Source organism: Oncorhynchus mykiss, chromosome 30 (genome assembly GCF_013265735.2).
Source record: "Oncorhynchus mykiss isolate Arlee chromosome 30, USDA_OmykA_1.1, whole genome shotgun sequence".
NCBI lineage: Eukaryota > Metazoa > Chordata > Actinopteri > Salmoniformes > Salmonidae > Oncorhynchus > Oncorhynchus mykiss.
The window spans coordinates 1,960,129-1,974,374 of NC_050570.1; the positions used below are offsets into that span (position 1 = coordinate 1,960,129).

A 14,246-nucleotide genomic window follows, 5' to 3' on the forward strand; every position below is an offset into this window, starting at 1 on the left:
TTCGCAAGGCACTGTATAGATATGGACCAGCAACCTGAGCCCATTGTTAATGTTATAGATATAGACCAGCAACCTGAGCCCAGTGTTAATGTTATAGATATACACCAGCAACCTGAGCCCATTCTTAACATTATTGATGGACCAGCAACCTGAGCCCAGCCCTTGTCTTCTATAGTATTGTATTGTATTGTATAGTATACTATAGGATAGTATTGTATTGTATAGTAGTGTATTGTATTGTATTGTGTAGTATAGTATAGTATAGTATTGTATTGTATAGTATTGTATTTTATTGTATTGTATATGATTGTATTGTATTGTATTGTAGTGTATAGTATTGTATAGTATTGCATTGTATAGTATAGTATTGTATTGTATAGTATTGTATAGTATTGTATTGCATTGTATAGTATTGTATCGTATTGTATTGTATAGTATTGTATAGTATTGTATAGCATTGTATTGTATTGTATTGTATTGTATTGTATAGTATAGTATTGTATTGTATTGTAGTGTATAGTATTGTATAGTATTGCATTGTATAGTATAGTATTGTATAGTATTGTATTGTATAGTATTGTATCGTATTGTATTGTATTGTATTGTATTGTATAGTATTGTATAGTATTGTATAGCATTGTATTGTATTGTATTGTATTGTATTGTATTGTATAGTATAGTATTGTATTGTATTGTATTGTATAGTATTGTATAGTATTGTATAGTATTGTATTGTATTGTATTGTATTGTATAGTATTGTATTGTATAGTATTGTATAGTATTGTATTGTATTGTATTGTATAGTATTGTATTGTATTGTATAGTATTGTATAGTATTGTATTGTATTGTATTGTATAGTATTGTATTGTATTGTATAGTATTGTATAGTATTGTATTGTATTGTATTGTATTGTATGGTATTGTATTGTATAGTATTGTATAGTATTGTATTGTATTGTATTGTATAGTATTGTATTGTATTGTATAGTATTGTATAGTATTGTATTGTATTGTATAGTATTGTATTGTATAGTGTTGTATAGTATTGTATAGCATTGTATTGTATTGTATTGTATTGTATTGTATGGGTTGATTCTGCTCACCATACTACTGTTGAGGTTCTTGTCCACCTTGCAGAAGGTGTGAGGGGGCGTCTCCCCTTTGCCCGGGATGATGATGCAGACATCTGTGACAGCCAATGACGTGTGAGGCTGGCTCTGCGGGGAGCGGCGATAGGTGATGTAGATGCGCTGGGAGGAGGAGCTACTGATGTTGGCAGGACGACCAGAGGGAGTGGTTTGGACGATGTGACAGCCAGGCTTCAGCTTCTCCTTCCACTCATACAGAACCCTGAGAGGAGACAGAGGAGGAAATGTTAGGACTGATTCACAATACACATCTGAGCCCAGCCTAGCCTAGCCTAGCCAAGCCAAGCCAAGCCAAGCCAAGCCTAGTCAAGCTTAGTCAAGCTTAGCCTAGCCTAGCCTAGCCAAGCCCAGCTGTACTGGCCTGGACTGGTTACTCATACCCCATTGGTTGCTACCTTTGGATTGGGACACAGTCATTGGATGCTGCCTTTGGATTGGGACACAGCCATTGGATGCTGCCTTTGGATTGGGACACAACCATTGGATGCTGCCTTTGGATTGGGTCACGGCCATTTTTGCTGAACAGAAAATATCTGAGCCAGCACTGTACAGTAGGGGTCGCCATGACAGAGGCAGCACTGTACAGTAGGGGTCGCCATGACAGAAGCAGCACTGTACAGTAGGGGTCGCCATGACAGAAGCAGCACTGTACAGTAGGGGTCGCCATGACAGAGGCAGCACTGTACAGTAGGGGTCGCCATGACAGAAGCAGCACTGTACAGTAGGGGTCGCCATGACAGAGGCAGCACTGTACAGTAGGGGTCGCCATGACAGAGGCAGCACTGTACAGTAGAGGTCGCCATGACAGAGGCAGCACTGTACGGTAGGGGTCGCCATGACAGAGGCAGCACTGTACGGTAGGGGTCGCCATGACAGAGGCAGCACTGTACGGTAGGGGTCGCCATGACAGAGGCAGCACTGTACAGTAGGGGTCGCCATGACAGAGTCAGCACTGTACAGTAGGGGTCGCCATGACAGAGGGAAACGGCTTTTAGCGTGTTTACATAGTAAACAATATCCCACAACGTGCTGTTTTCCTTTGAAACAATAATAGAGAAATGATCTCACTTACTCCTAAGCCCTAAGCACATAGAAATCAGAGTTGAGCCTTCGTTCGATAGACAGTGAAAGAAGATTACTGGACTACTGACCTAAGAAAGTATATCTACTGACCTGGTCTACACTAGGAGATGGGATTAAGGTTGTTTTGTGAGATTATAGGCCAGTGACCCGGGGAAGAACTGGTCCTAGGTCAGATCTAATGGAAGAGGTGATTGAGTGCTGTAGTGTGTGTTTTGGGTAAGTGACAGCAGAAGCACTGTTCCTAGACCTGTCTTAGGAAAAGGGCATTAGTGTAGTGGTGTGGGTGATTGGCCAGTAACTGTTCCTAGTTCAGTCCTAGGAGTCTGCTATAGGATTAGTGGTGTGAGTGAGTGTTTAAGTACAGATCCTAGACCAGTCCTTGTAGAAAAAGAGGGACTAGTGTTGTGCTGTGAATAACAGGATAAGTACTGATCCTAGACCAGCCCTTGGAGGTTGTGATAGGATTAGTGTAGTGATAGTCACAGGAAAATAACTGATTTCAGGTCAGTATTAGAAGGAACAGGGGATTAGGCTGCATCCCAAATAGCACCCTATTCTCTATATAGTGCACTATTTTTGACCAGGGCCCTTAGGGATGCTATTTGGAATGCAGCTAGGGATTAGTGTAGTGTTTCTGTGAGTGGCCATGTAAGAACTGTTCCTAGACCAGCATTTATCAAGGTAAGGAGTAGTGTAGTGTTGTGAGTAGCAGGAGATGACTGACCCCAGGTCAGTGAGAGGAGGCTTATCTCGGCCTCTCTTGTAGCAGAGGTAGATCTGAGGCCCTCTGAGACTGGCTCCGTTCAGCTCTGCAGACAGACCAGACGGGGTGGACTCGAGGCAGGTGTAACCCTGAGGAACCTATGCATAATTATACAGAAAGACAAAACATCACAACGATACATTCATAGGGCAGGTACTGGGTATATGGGATGTGTGGTCCTGTGTGGATCAGTTAGTGGACTGTAGAACTTGCAAGGCTAAGGATTGTGATTTCAATTCCTGCCTGGGCCACCACATGAAAACATGTATGCAGACGTGACTGTAATGTCACTCTAGATGAAGAAGGGTGTCAGCTAAATGTCATAAATAATCCTCAGTTTAAGTTGAAAAGCATAGAACCTTCGGGGACAACGCTTAATTTGCAGAGTGCTTTTCATTAAACGCAGAAATCACAAAGCTCTGTACATCAAAAACAACCATCACAAAGCTCTGTACATCAAAAACAACTTTACAAATGCTTTTATGAAGGCTGAAAGTTAGAGTCGAAACATACTGGTAACTTTCCCAAACCAGGTTTACCAGAAATCCTTGATGGAAGATCCCAGAATCAGGAGTGGATAAGTAGGAAGTCCAGAAACCAACTCAATCAGGATTCCTGGGAAACCTGGGAAACCTGGGATTCCTGGGAAACCTGGGAAATTTACCAGAATTTCTTTACCTCCCAAAAAAGCTAAAAACTAAAAGCTAAACAAAAAAAGGCTAGTAGTGTACTACTGTACCGCTTCCCCCAGTGAGCATATAACCACAGCTACGTCTGTGATGGGGGCCAGGGGCCGGCCACCAGGGGCCGAGCGGGGAGAGCGACCAGGAACATCGTCCAGCTGCAGTTCCTCCTCTAAGGGCTTGGAGGAGTCAGTGAGCCCTGCTACCACAAAGTAGTCTGCTATGCGAGGACCTGTCTCCTCCATCATCAACCATGGGCTAAAGAGAGAGAGAGGGGAGGGGAAGATGGGGAGGGGGTGAGAGAGCGAGAGAGAGTTCAGGTTAGTTTATTTATAAATAAATACCGTATGAAGTAATCTGTTACATGAGTGTTGAGGAAGCAACTCTAAAAATATATTTTTCCAAAGCTAACAACTAATTCCCACTGGTAGAATTTGAAACTACCCCAAAGATAACTAAACTATATTTCTCTTAAGGTTAACTAAAGTTAATTTGAAAAAGTAGTTCACTACATCCAAACTACTTTGTGAAAAATGATCACATGTAAATCTGTCATAGACCACAAATTGTAAGTACAGATCCCTTTAGGGTCAAATGTTAACAGAATGTGTTTCAAGTGAGAATTAGGCAGGTCTAATGCCGAAAAAATGCCGAAAAAAATAAAGGAAATTATTGCCTACTTCACCCATATCATATTTTGTTTTTGCAGAAAACGTAAGTGTGTAGTTCCAGTAGTTAGCTACACCGCTACACCGCTACATGGTAAAACAGTAGTGTGTAGTTCCAGTAGTTAGCTACACCGCTACATGGTAAAACAGTAGTGTGTAGTTCCAGTAGTTAGCTACACCGCTACATGGTAAAACAGTAGTGTGTAGTTCCAGTAGTTAGCTACATGGTAAAACAGTAGTGTGTAGTTCCAGTAGTTAGCTACACCGCTACATGGTAAAACAGTAGTGTGTAGTTCCAGTAGTTAGCTACACCGCTACATGGTAAAACAGTAGTGTGTAGTTCCAGTAGTTAGCTACACTGCTACATGGTAAAACAGTAGTGTGTAGTTCCAGTAGTTAGCTACACCGCTACATGGTAAAACAGTAGTGTGTAGTTCCAGTAGTTAGCTACACTGCTACATGGTAAAACAGTAGTGTGTAGTTCCAGTAGTTAGCTACACCGCTACATGGTAAAACAGTAGTGTGTAGTTCCAGTAGTTAGCTACACTGCTACATGGTAAAACAGTAGTGTGTAGTTCCAGTAGTTAGCTACACCGCTACATGGTAAAACAGTAGTGTGCAGTTCCATTAGTTAGCTACACCGCTACATGGTAAAACAGTAGTGTGTAGTTCCAGTAGTTAGCTACACCACTACATGGTAAAACAGTAGTGTGTAGTTCCAGTAGTTAGCTACACCACTCATGGTAAAACAGTAGTGTGTAGTTCCAGTAGTTAGCTACACCGCTACATGGTTAAACAGTAGTGTGTAGTTCCAGTAGTTAGCTACACCGCTACACGGTAAAACAGTAGTGTGTAGTTCCAGTAGTTAGCTACATGGTAAAACAGTAGTGTGTAGTTCCAGTAGTTAGCTACACCGCTACATGGTAAAACAGTAGTGTGTAGTTCCAGTAGTTAGCTACATGGTAAAACAGTAGTGTGTAGTTCCAGTAGTTAGCTACACCGCTACATGGTAAAACAGTAGTGTGTAGTTCCAGTAGTTAGCCACATCGCTACATGGTAAAACAGTAGTGTGTAGTTCCAGTAGTTAGCTACACTGCTACATGGTAAAACAGTAGTGTGTAGTTCCAGTAGTTAGCTACACCGCTACATGGTAAAACAGTAGTGTGTAGTTCCAGTAGTTAGCTACACTGCTACATGGTAAAACAGTAGTGTGTAGTTACAGTAGTTAGCTACACCGCTACATGGTAAAACAGTAGTGTGCAGTTCCATTAGTTAGCTACACCGCTACATGGTAAAACAGTAGTGTGTAGTTCCAGTAGTTAGCTACACCACTACATGGTAAAACAGTAGTGTGTAGTTCCAGTAGTTAGCTACACCACTCATGGTAAAACAGTAGTGTGTAGTTCCAGTAGTTAGCTACACCGCTACATGGTTAAACAGTAGTGTGTAGTTCCAGTAGTTAGCTACACCGCTACACGGTAAAACAGTAGTGTGTAGTTCCAGTAGTTAGCTACACCGCTACATGGTAAAACAGTAGTGTGTAGTTCCAGTAGTTAGCTACACCGATACATGGTAAAACAGTAGTGTGTAGTTCCAGTAGTTAGCTACACCGCTACATGGTAAAACAGTAGTGTGTAGTTCCAGTAGTTAGCTACACCGCTACATGGTAAAACAGTAGTGTGTAGTTCCAGTAGTTAGCTACACTGCTACATGGTAAAACAGTAGTGTGTAGTTCCAGTAGTTAGCTACACCGCTACATGGTAAAACAGTAGTGTGTAGTTCCAGTAGTTAGCTACACTGCTACATGGTAAAACAGTAGTGTGTAGTTCCAGTAGTTAGCTACACCGCTACATGGTAAAACAGTAGTGTGTAGTTCCAGTAGTTAGCTACACTGCTACATGGTAAAACAGTAGTGTGTAGTTCCAGTAGTTAGCTACACCGCTACATGGTAAAACAGTAGTGTGCAGTTCCATTAGTTAGCTACACCGCTACATGGTAAAACAGTAGTGTGTAGTTCCAGTAGTTAGCTACACCACTACATGGTAAAACAGTAGTGTGTAGTTCCAGTAGTTAGCTACACCACTCATGGTAAAACAGTAGTGTGTAGTTCCAGTAGTTAGCTACACCGCTACATGGTTAAACAGTAGTGTGTAGTTCCAGTAGTTAGCTACACCGCTACACGGTAAAACAGTAGTGTGTAGTTCCAGTAGTTAGCTACATGGTAAAACAGTAGTGTGTAGTTCCAGTAGTTAGCTACACCGCTACATGGTAAAACAGTAGTGTGTAGTTCCAGTAGTTAGCTACATGGTAAAACAGTAGTGTGTAGTTCCAGTAGTTAGCTACACCGCTACATGGTAAAACAGTAGTGTGTAGTTCCAGTAGTTAGCCACATCGCTACATGGTAAAACAGTAGTGTGTAGTTCCAGTAGTTAGCTACACTGCTACATGGTAAAACAGTAGTGTGTAGTTCCAGTAGTTAGCTACACCGCTACATGGTAAAACAGTAGTGTGTAGTTCCAGTAGTTAGCTACACTGCTACATGGTAAAACAGTAGTGTGTAGTTCCAGTAGTTAGCTACACCGCTACATGGTAAAACAGTAGTGTGCAGTTCCATTAGTTAGCTACACCGCTACATGGTAAAACAGTAGTGTGTAGTTCCAGTAGTTAGCTACACCACTACATGGTAAAACAGTAGTGTGTAGTTCCAGTAGTTAGCTACACCACTCATGGTAAAACAGTAGTGTGTAGTTCCAGTAGTTAGCTACACCGCTACATGGTTAAACAGTAGTGTGTAGTTCCAGTAGTTAGCTACACCGCTACACGGTAAAACAGTAGTGTGTAGTTCCAGTAGTTAGCTACACCGCTACATGGTAAAACAGTAGTGTGTAGTTCCAGTAGTTAGCTACACCGCTACATGGTAAAAAGGTAATAAAACAATGACCTCCTCCCTCCACCTCCCCTCCACCCCTTCACTCCCTCCCTCCCCTCCCCTCCACTCCCTCAACTCCACCTCCCAACGCTGCCTCCCCCCCTCCACTCCCTCAACTCCACCTCTCACTGCTGCCTCCCCCCTCCACCTCCGTTTGCTGCCTCCCTCCCCTCCACCCCTTCACTCCCTCCCTCCCTCCACTCCCTCCCCTCCCCTCCACTCCCTCCACTCCTTTTGCTGCCTCCCCTCCACCCCTTCACTCCCTCCCTCCCTCCACTCCCTCCCCTCCCCTCCCCTCCCTCCACTCCCACTGCTGCCTCCCTCCCCTCCACCTCCCATTGCTGCCCCCCCACCTACCGCAGTATGAACGTTCACAACTGAGCCACTCAGAAACTCCCCAGAACTCTCAGAATGCAATTTTTCTGAAATTTCCACATTCATCAGGGAGCAGGCTGAGGCTCTTTCATCAATAAGCAGTGTGGAGGATAGGCCAACTACGCACAAAGGATTTCCTCCTGAACCATCCGCATCCAAAACAGAAATGTGTCTGAATTGCGTGAGCAGAGCGTGTAATTTAGGGTTGAAATCAGACCAGAAAGAGGAACTCCTTGGTTAGGTTGTCATAAAGACACTGTGACTGATTTCCTGTGAATTATTGCATGATTTCCTGATGTAGTGATTCATGAAAGTAACATCCTCTGAGTTAAAGTCCCCCCTATTTCATGTTCCACCCCCCCCCCCCCCCACCCACACCCCACCACCACCACCACCACCAACCACCATCCATGACAACCCTGAGTCACATCCCACTGAACAAAAATATAATGCAACAATTTACAGACATACAGTTCGATAAGGAAATAAGTCAATTGAAATCAATTCAATAAGCCCAAATCTATGGATTTCACATGACTGGGAATACAGATCTGCATCTGTTGGTCACAGATACCTTTAATAAAAAGGTAGGGGTGTGGATCAGAAAACCAGTCAGTATTTGGTGTGGATCAGAAAACCAGTCAGTATCTGGTGTGGATCAGAAAACCAGTCAGTATCTGGTGTGGATCAGAAAACCAGTCAGTATCTGGTGTGGATCAGAAAACCAGTCAGTATCTGGTGTGGATCAGAAAACCAGTCAGTATCTGGTGTGGATCAGAAAACCAGTCAGTATCTGGTGTGATCAGAAAACCAGTCAGTATCTGGTGTGATCAGAAAACCAGTCAGTATCTGGTGTGATCAGAAAACCAGTCAGTATCTGGTGTGGATCAGAAAAGCAGTCAGTATCTGGTGTGGATCAGAAAAGCAGTCAGTATCTGGTGTGATCAGAAAACCAGTCTGTGTCTGGTGTGACCACCATTTGCCTCATGCAGCGCGACACATCTCCTTCACATAGAGTTGATCAGGATGTTGATTGTGGCTTGTGGAATGTTGTCCCACTCCTCTTCAATGGCTGTACGAAGTTGTTGGATATTGGCGGGAATTGGAACAAGCTGTTGTACACGTCGATCCAGAGTATCCCAAACATGCTGAATGGGTGACGTCTGGGGAGTATGCAGGCCATGAGACATTTACAGCTTCCAGGAATTGTGCACAGAGCCTTGCGACATGGGGCCGTGCACTATGATGCTGTAACATGAGTTGATGGCAGCAGATGAATGACACAACTATGATCTTGTTGATCTCAGGATCTTGTCACGCTGTCTCTATGCATTCAAACTGCCATTGATAAAATGCAATTGTGTTCGTTGTCCGTAGCTTCTGCCTGCCCCATACCATAACCCCACCACCACCATGGGGCGCTCTGTTCACAACGTTGACATCAACAAACATCTCCCCCACACGGCGCAATACACGCTGTCTGCCATCTGCCCGGTACAGTTGAAACCGGGATTCAGCCATCTGCCCGGTACAGTTGAAACCGGGATTCAGCCATCTGCCCGGTACAGTTGAAACCGGGATTCAGCCATCTGCCCGGTACAGTTGAAACCGGGTTTCAGCCATCTGCCCGGTACAGTTGAAACCGGGATTCAGCCATCTGCCCGGTACAGTTGAAACCGGGATTCATCCATCTGCCCGGTACAGTTGAAACCGGGTTTCATCCATCTGCCCGGTACAGTTGAAACCGGGATTCATCCATGAAGAGGACACTTCTCCAGAGGCCATTTGAAGGTGAGCATTTCCCCTCTGAAGTCTGTTATGACGCTGAACTGCAGTCAGGTCACGACCCTGGTGGGGACAACGAGCACGCACATGAGCTTCCCTGAGACTGTTTCTGACAGTTTGTCCAGACATTCTTCGATTGTGCAAACCCACAGTTTCATCAGCTATCCAGGTGGCTGGTCTCAGACGATCGCCGTGTAGGTGAAGATCTCGGATGTGGAGGTCGTGGGCTGAGGTGGTTACACTTGGCCTGCGTTTATGAGGCCGGTTGGACGTACTGCCAAAATCTCTAAAACGACGTCAGAGGCGGTTTATAGTAGAGAAATGAACATTAAATGTTCTGGCAACAGCTCTGGAGAACCTTCCTTAAATCAGCATGGCAATTGCACGCTCCCTCAAAACTTTAAACATCTTTGGGATTGTGTTGTGTGACAAAACTGCACATTTTAGTGGCCTTACGCCGCACCTGTCAGGTGGATGGATTATCTTGGAAAGAAAGAAATGCTCACTAACAGAGATTTAAACAAATTTGTGCAAAACATTTGAGAGAAATAAGATTCTTGTGCGTATGGAACATTTCTGGGATATTTTATTTCAGCTCATGAAACATGGGACCAACACTTTACATGTTGTGTTAAATTTTTGTTCAGTGTATTTCCTTATCCCAAATATTACAACAATTCTAATGAATAGGCCTACCCTACCCCTAATCTCAGAAGCACCCATCCCTACCCTAATATCATAAACAACCAGCTCTACCCTAATCTCAGAAGCACCCATACCTACCCTAATCTCAGAAGCACCCATCCATACCCTAATCTCAGAAGCACCCTCCCCTACCCTAATCTCATAAACACCCATTTCTACCCTAATCTCATAAACACCCATCTCTACCCTAATCTCAGAAGCACCCATCCCTAATCTCATAAACACCCATCTCTACCCTAATCTCAGAAGCACCCATCACTACCCTAATCTCAGAAGCACCAATCTCTACTCATAATCTCAAAAGCACCCATCTCTACCCCTAATCTCAGAAGCACCCATCTCTACCTTAGTCTCAGAAGCACCCATCTCTACCCTAATCTCAGAAGCACTAATCCCTACCCCTAATCTCAGAAGCACCCATCTCTACCCTAATCTCAGAAGCACTAATCTCTACCCCTAATCTCAGAAGCACTAACCCCTACCCTAATCTCAGAAGCACTAATCACTACCCCTAATCTCACAAGCTCCCTTCCCTACCCTAATCTCAGAAGCACTAATCTCTACCCCTAATCTCAGAAGCACTAACCCCTACCCTAATCTCAGAAGCACTAACCCCTACCCCTAATCTCAGAAGCACCCATCCCTAGCCCTAATCTCAGAAGCACCCAGCTCTACCCCTAATCTCAGAAGCACCCATCTCTACCCCTAATCTCAGAAGCACTAATCCCTACCCCTAATCTCAGAAGCACTAATTCCTACCCCTAATCTCAGAAGCACTAATCCCTATCCCTAATCTCAGAAGCACTAAACCCTACCCCTAATCTCACAAGCTCCCTTCCCTACCCTAATATCAGAAGCACTAATCTCTACCCCTAATCTCAGAAGCACTAAACCCTACCCCTAATCTCAGAAGCACTAATCCCTATCCCTAATCTGCAGAACCAATGATAAATCTGTCGTATGAGACTAACGCGTAATAAAAGTCAGGGATCTCTGACTGATGGAGTTGAGTTGAATGACAGTGAACAGGGCATCCCAGCTATCTGTATCAATGGTCTGGAGGCTGCATCAGCAATAGAAATAGAATGACTAGAATGAACATTCCCATTCATCTCAACCTGATGTGATGGGTGAACCAGTCACCATACTGTCAAATTGCGGTGTTTTTAGGGGCTTTTCCCCTTTTTAGTAATTTACATTCTAGTAATCTCTGCACCCTGAACCAAATTATCAATGTTTAAAAAATGTGACAAGAGACTATCGTTCTAATCAGTGTACGTCTATGGCAGTACCAGAGCTGTGCCCGGGAGCCTGGACTATAGGGACTCCTGTAAACACCAGGAAGGGCAGCAGGGGTGTAGGGAACAGGCCGGTCTGAGAGGGAACAACAAAACATTCCAATATGTAGCATCTGGTCCCTCTTAGCCATGAAGCTAGGTAGGCAGACAGACCTCAGGCATATAGACAGACAGACAGACAGACGCCAGGTAGGCAGACAGATAGGTAGACAGGCAAGCAGATTGACAGGCAAGCAGACAGACCTCAGACAGACAAACAGACAGACACAGACAGACAGACAGACAGACAGGTAGACAGGTAGACAGGCAAGTAGACAGGCAGACAGACAGACAGACAGGTAGACAGGCAAGTAGACAGACAGACAGACAGACAGACACACAGACAGACAGACAGACAGGTAGACAGGTAGACAGGCAAGTAGACAGGCAGACAGACAGACAGACAGACAGACAGACAGACAGACAGACAGACAGACAGACAGACAGACACCAGGTAGGTAGACAGGCAAGTAGACAGACTTCAGGCAGACAGACAGACAGACAGACAGACAGACAGACAGACAGACAGACAGGCAGGCAGACAGACAGACAGACACCAGGTAGGTAGACAGGCAAGTAGACAGACCTCAGGCAGACAGACAGACAGACAGACAGACAGACAGGCAAGCAGACAGACAGACAGGCAGACAGACAGACAGACAGACAGACAGACAGACAGACAGACAGACAGACAGACAGACAGACAGGTAGGTAGGTAGACAGGCAAGTAGACAGACTTCAGTTACATCTCAGGCATACCACATAACATGCAGTGGATTCCTGGAATACTTGTGAACTGTTTTCCCCGGAAGCTTTCGTAACATTGTGGTTGAATATAAATTCTGGGACTGCAATAACAGATTACTACAGGCAGACTAAAGACATCTGTTTGACAGTGGAGTGATGGAGCACCAAAATCCCAGGGAAAGAGAGAACACAAGACACAAGTCAACCAAGTTCTTAATAATTAGGCCTACCATCAATCAAAAACAAATAAGCTGGGCCTAATTATAACCAATTATTACATATATAACTTAATTTTAATTGTAAAATGATGTGTTAGTTTGTGTCTAATACGTTGTCTTCATAACGTATTACAGGACCAGAAAGGAGAGATAGGTTGCTACAAAAGTAGCCTATCCCTGTCGGCCCTGATACAATGTATCCCCGTACTAGTAAATAGAGTACACAAAACACGATGCATCATAACAGCGGTGCCAGTGCCTGACACTAGGTCCAAAAAGGGGTACGGAGTTCGTTCATTCATTGATGGGTTTGTATCACGGTGTGATTTTACCCAGTGACACTCGAGAACACTATAACAGGGATGACATGATAATCGAAACGTATGCACAGCCCACATCAAAACAGGACCCATTTCATTTACAACAACATCAGTGATCGATGCTTAGACATAATCAATATATAAGACAACCATAGAGAACACATCGTTTCAGACGAAAAAAATATATAAATAAATAAAATATAGCCTAAAGAAGAGATTATCTCTAGAAATCAATATGTTACAGCGGTCAAAAAATCATGCATGTTCATCCAATGAAATGATGATGAACCTCTACTCACATACCAGGATCACACGACGATTGTTGTCAAACGCTTACTGAGCTGGACACTGTTTTTCTATCAAAATAAACCTACAATTTTAACGACAATTTATTCGCCATTTGTGTTGAATTATTTTCCCTTCTGTCGTATAAGAAATGAATAGTGTGTCTCGGGTCGACCAAAAACAATACGCATCCAACGAAATAAATACACTTGCGCTTTATCCCAGACCCGTTATCCACGTGACCGCTCACAATTCACATGAACGCACACGGACGTCATTGGTGACACGGAGGAAGATGGACGAGTACTAGGATTATCATGCATCTCTTTAGTTCAACGTGCAGCCGAATTTACGGTGCAGTTGCTGATTGGTACATCATTCATATTTTCAATGACAATATCATAATTTGGCACAATCTAGAATTCAAATTGTAAGAAACAATCCCGCTACGACCTGCTGTTGTAATTCCCTTGTGAGAAGGCAGTGTCGATGCAAAATAATGTTGTACAAAATGGCTAGAGAGGAGTTCGTAACGAGAGAGATAAATAATATGGAGAATATTAGCTTTCAATCGAGCTACGTTTGCTCCTGCTTCCCCCCATTGATGACGGGAAAGAAAGGCGAAACTGGCACCTGTCGTCATTCCTCGCACATTACGCTGATCATCATGACTATTATCATTTGTTATGCTCGTTTCAGTTATATTATTTATCCCTCCTCTATCGTATTAAAGAGATGGAGTCCAGACAGGCTACTCTAGGAAACGTTATATTTAGGCCTATAGTATAATGCTAAAATAATACGTAATTCATTGACAAGGACAGTTTGAAGGGGAGGGTGAGGGGGAACTATAGTATTACTAGAGACGTTACTTATGTAATTATTACCCCAGTATGTTCCTGGTTCCAGGGAAAGATTTGTACTGGATTACTTTTTCTAAACTGACCCATGTACTCATGTTTTTTATTTATTTGTATTAAATTGGTGGTTTTTATTCTAGGCGTGAAGAAAATTCAACATCATGTCCATAAGATAAAAGGCTACACTGAACCACGTGCTTGGCAGACAAATGTTTAGGTGTTCCATTATTATAATTTTTAAAGTGATATAATTCGATCGTAGTCATTATTTTAGCAATCCGCGTTAGACAGCAAATGACAGGAGTGGACTGTAATAATAGCCTGGTTGCTGTCTCCTT

At 43.5% G+C, this 14,246-nt stretch overlaps 1 protein-coding gene across 1 annotated transcript in view; it reads right to left on the bottom strand.

The window, feature by feature from the left end:
- dennd4a (DENN/MADD domain containing 4A) overlaps positions 1–13,280 on the bottom strand; it is a 111,591-nt gene extending 98,311 nt beyond the window's left edge. The window contains exons 1-4 of the mRNA XM_036968559.1: positions 13,067–13,280; positions 3,736–3,937; positions 2,958–3,094; positions 1,106–1,352 (exon numbers count right to left, since the gene is read on the bottom strand). Coding sequence (XP_036824454.1) covers positions 1,106–1,352; positions 2,958–3,094; positions 3,736–3,927 — 576 coding nt within the window. The 5' untranslated portion in view covers positions 3,928–3,937; positions 13,067–13,280. The remainder of the gene's footprint in view (positions 1–1,105; positions 1,353–2,957; positions 3,095–3,735; positions 3,938–13,066) is intronic.
- Between the last annotated feature and the right edge of the window lie 966 nt (positions 13,281–14,246).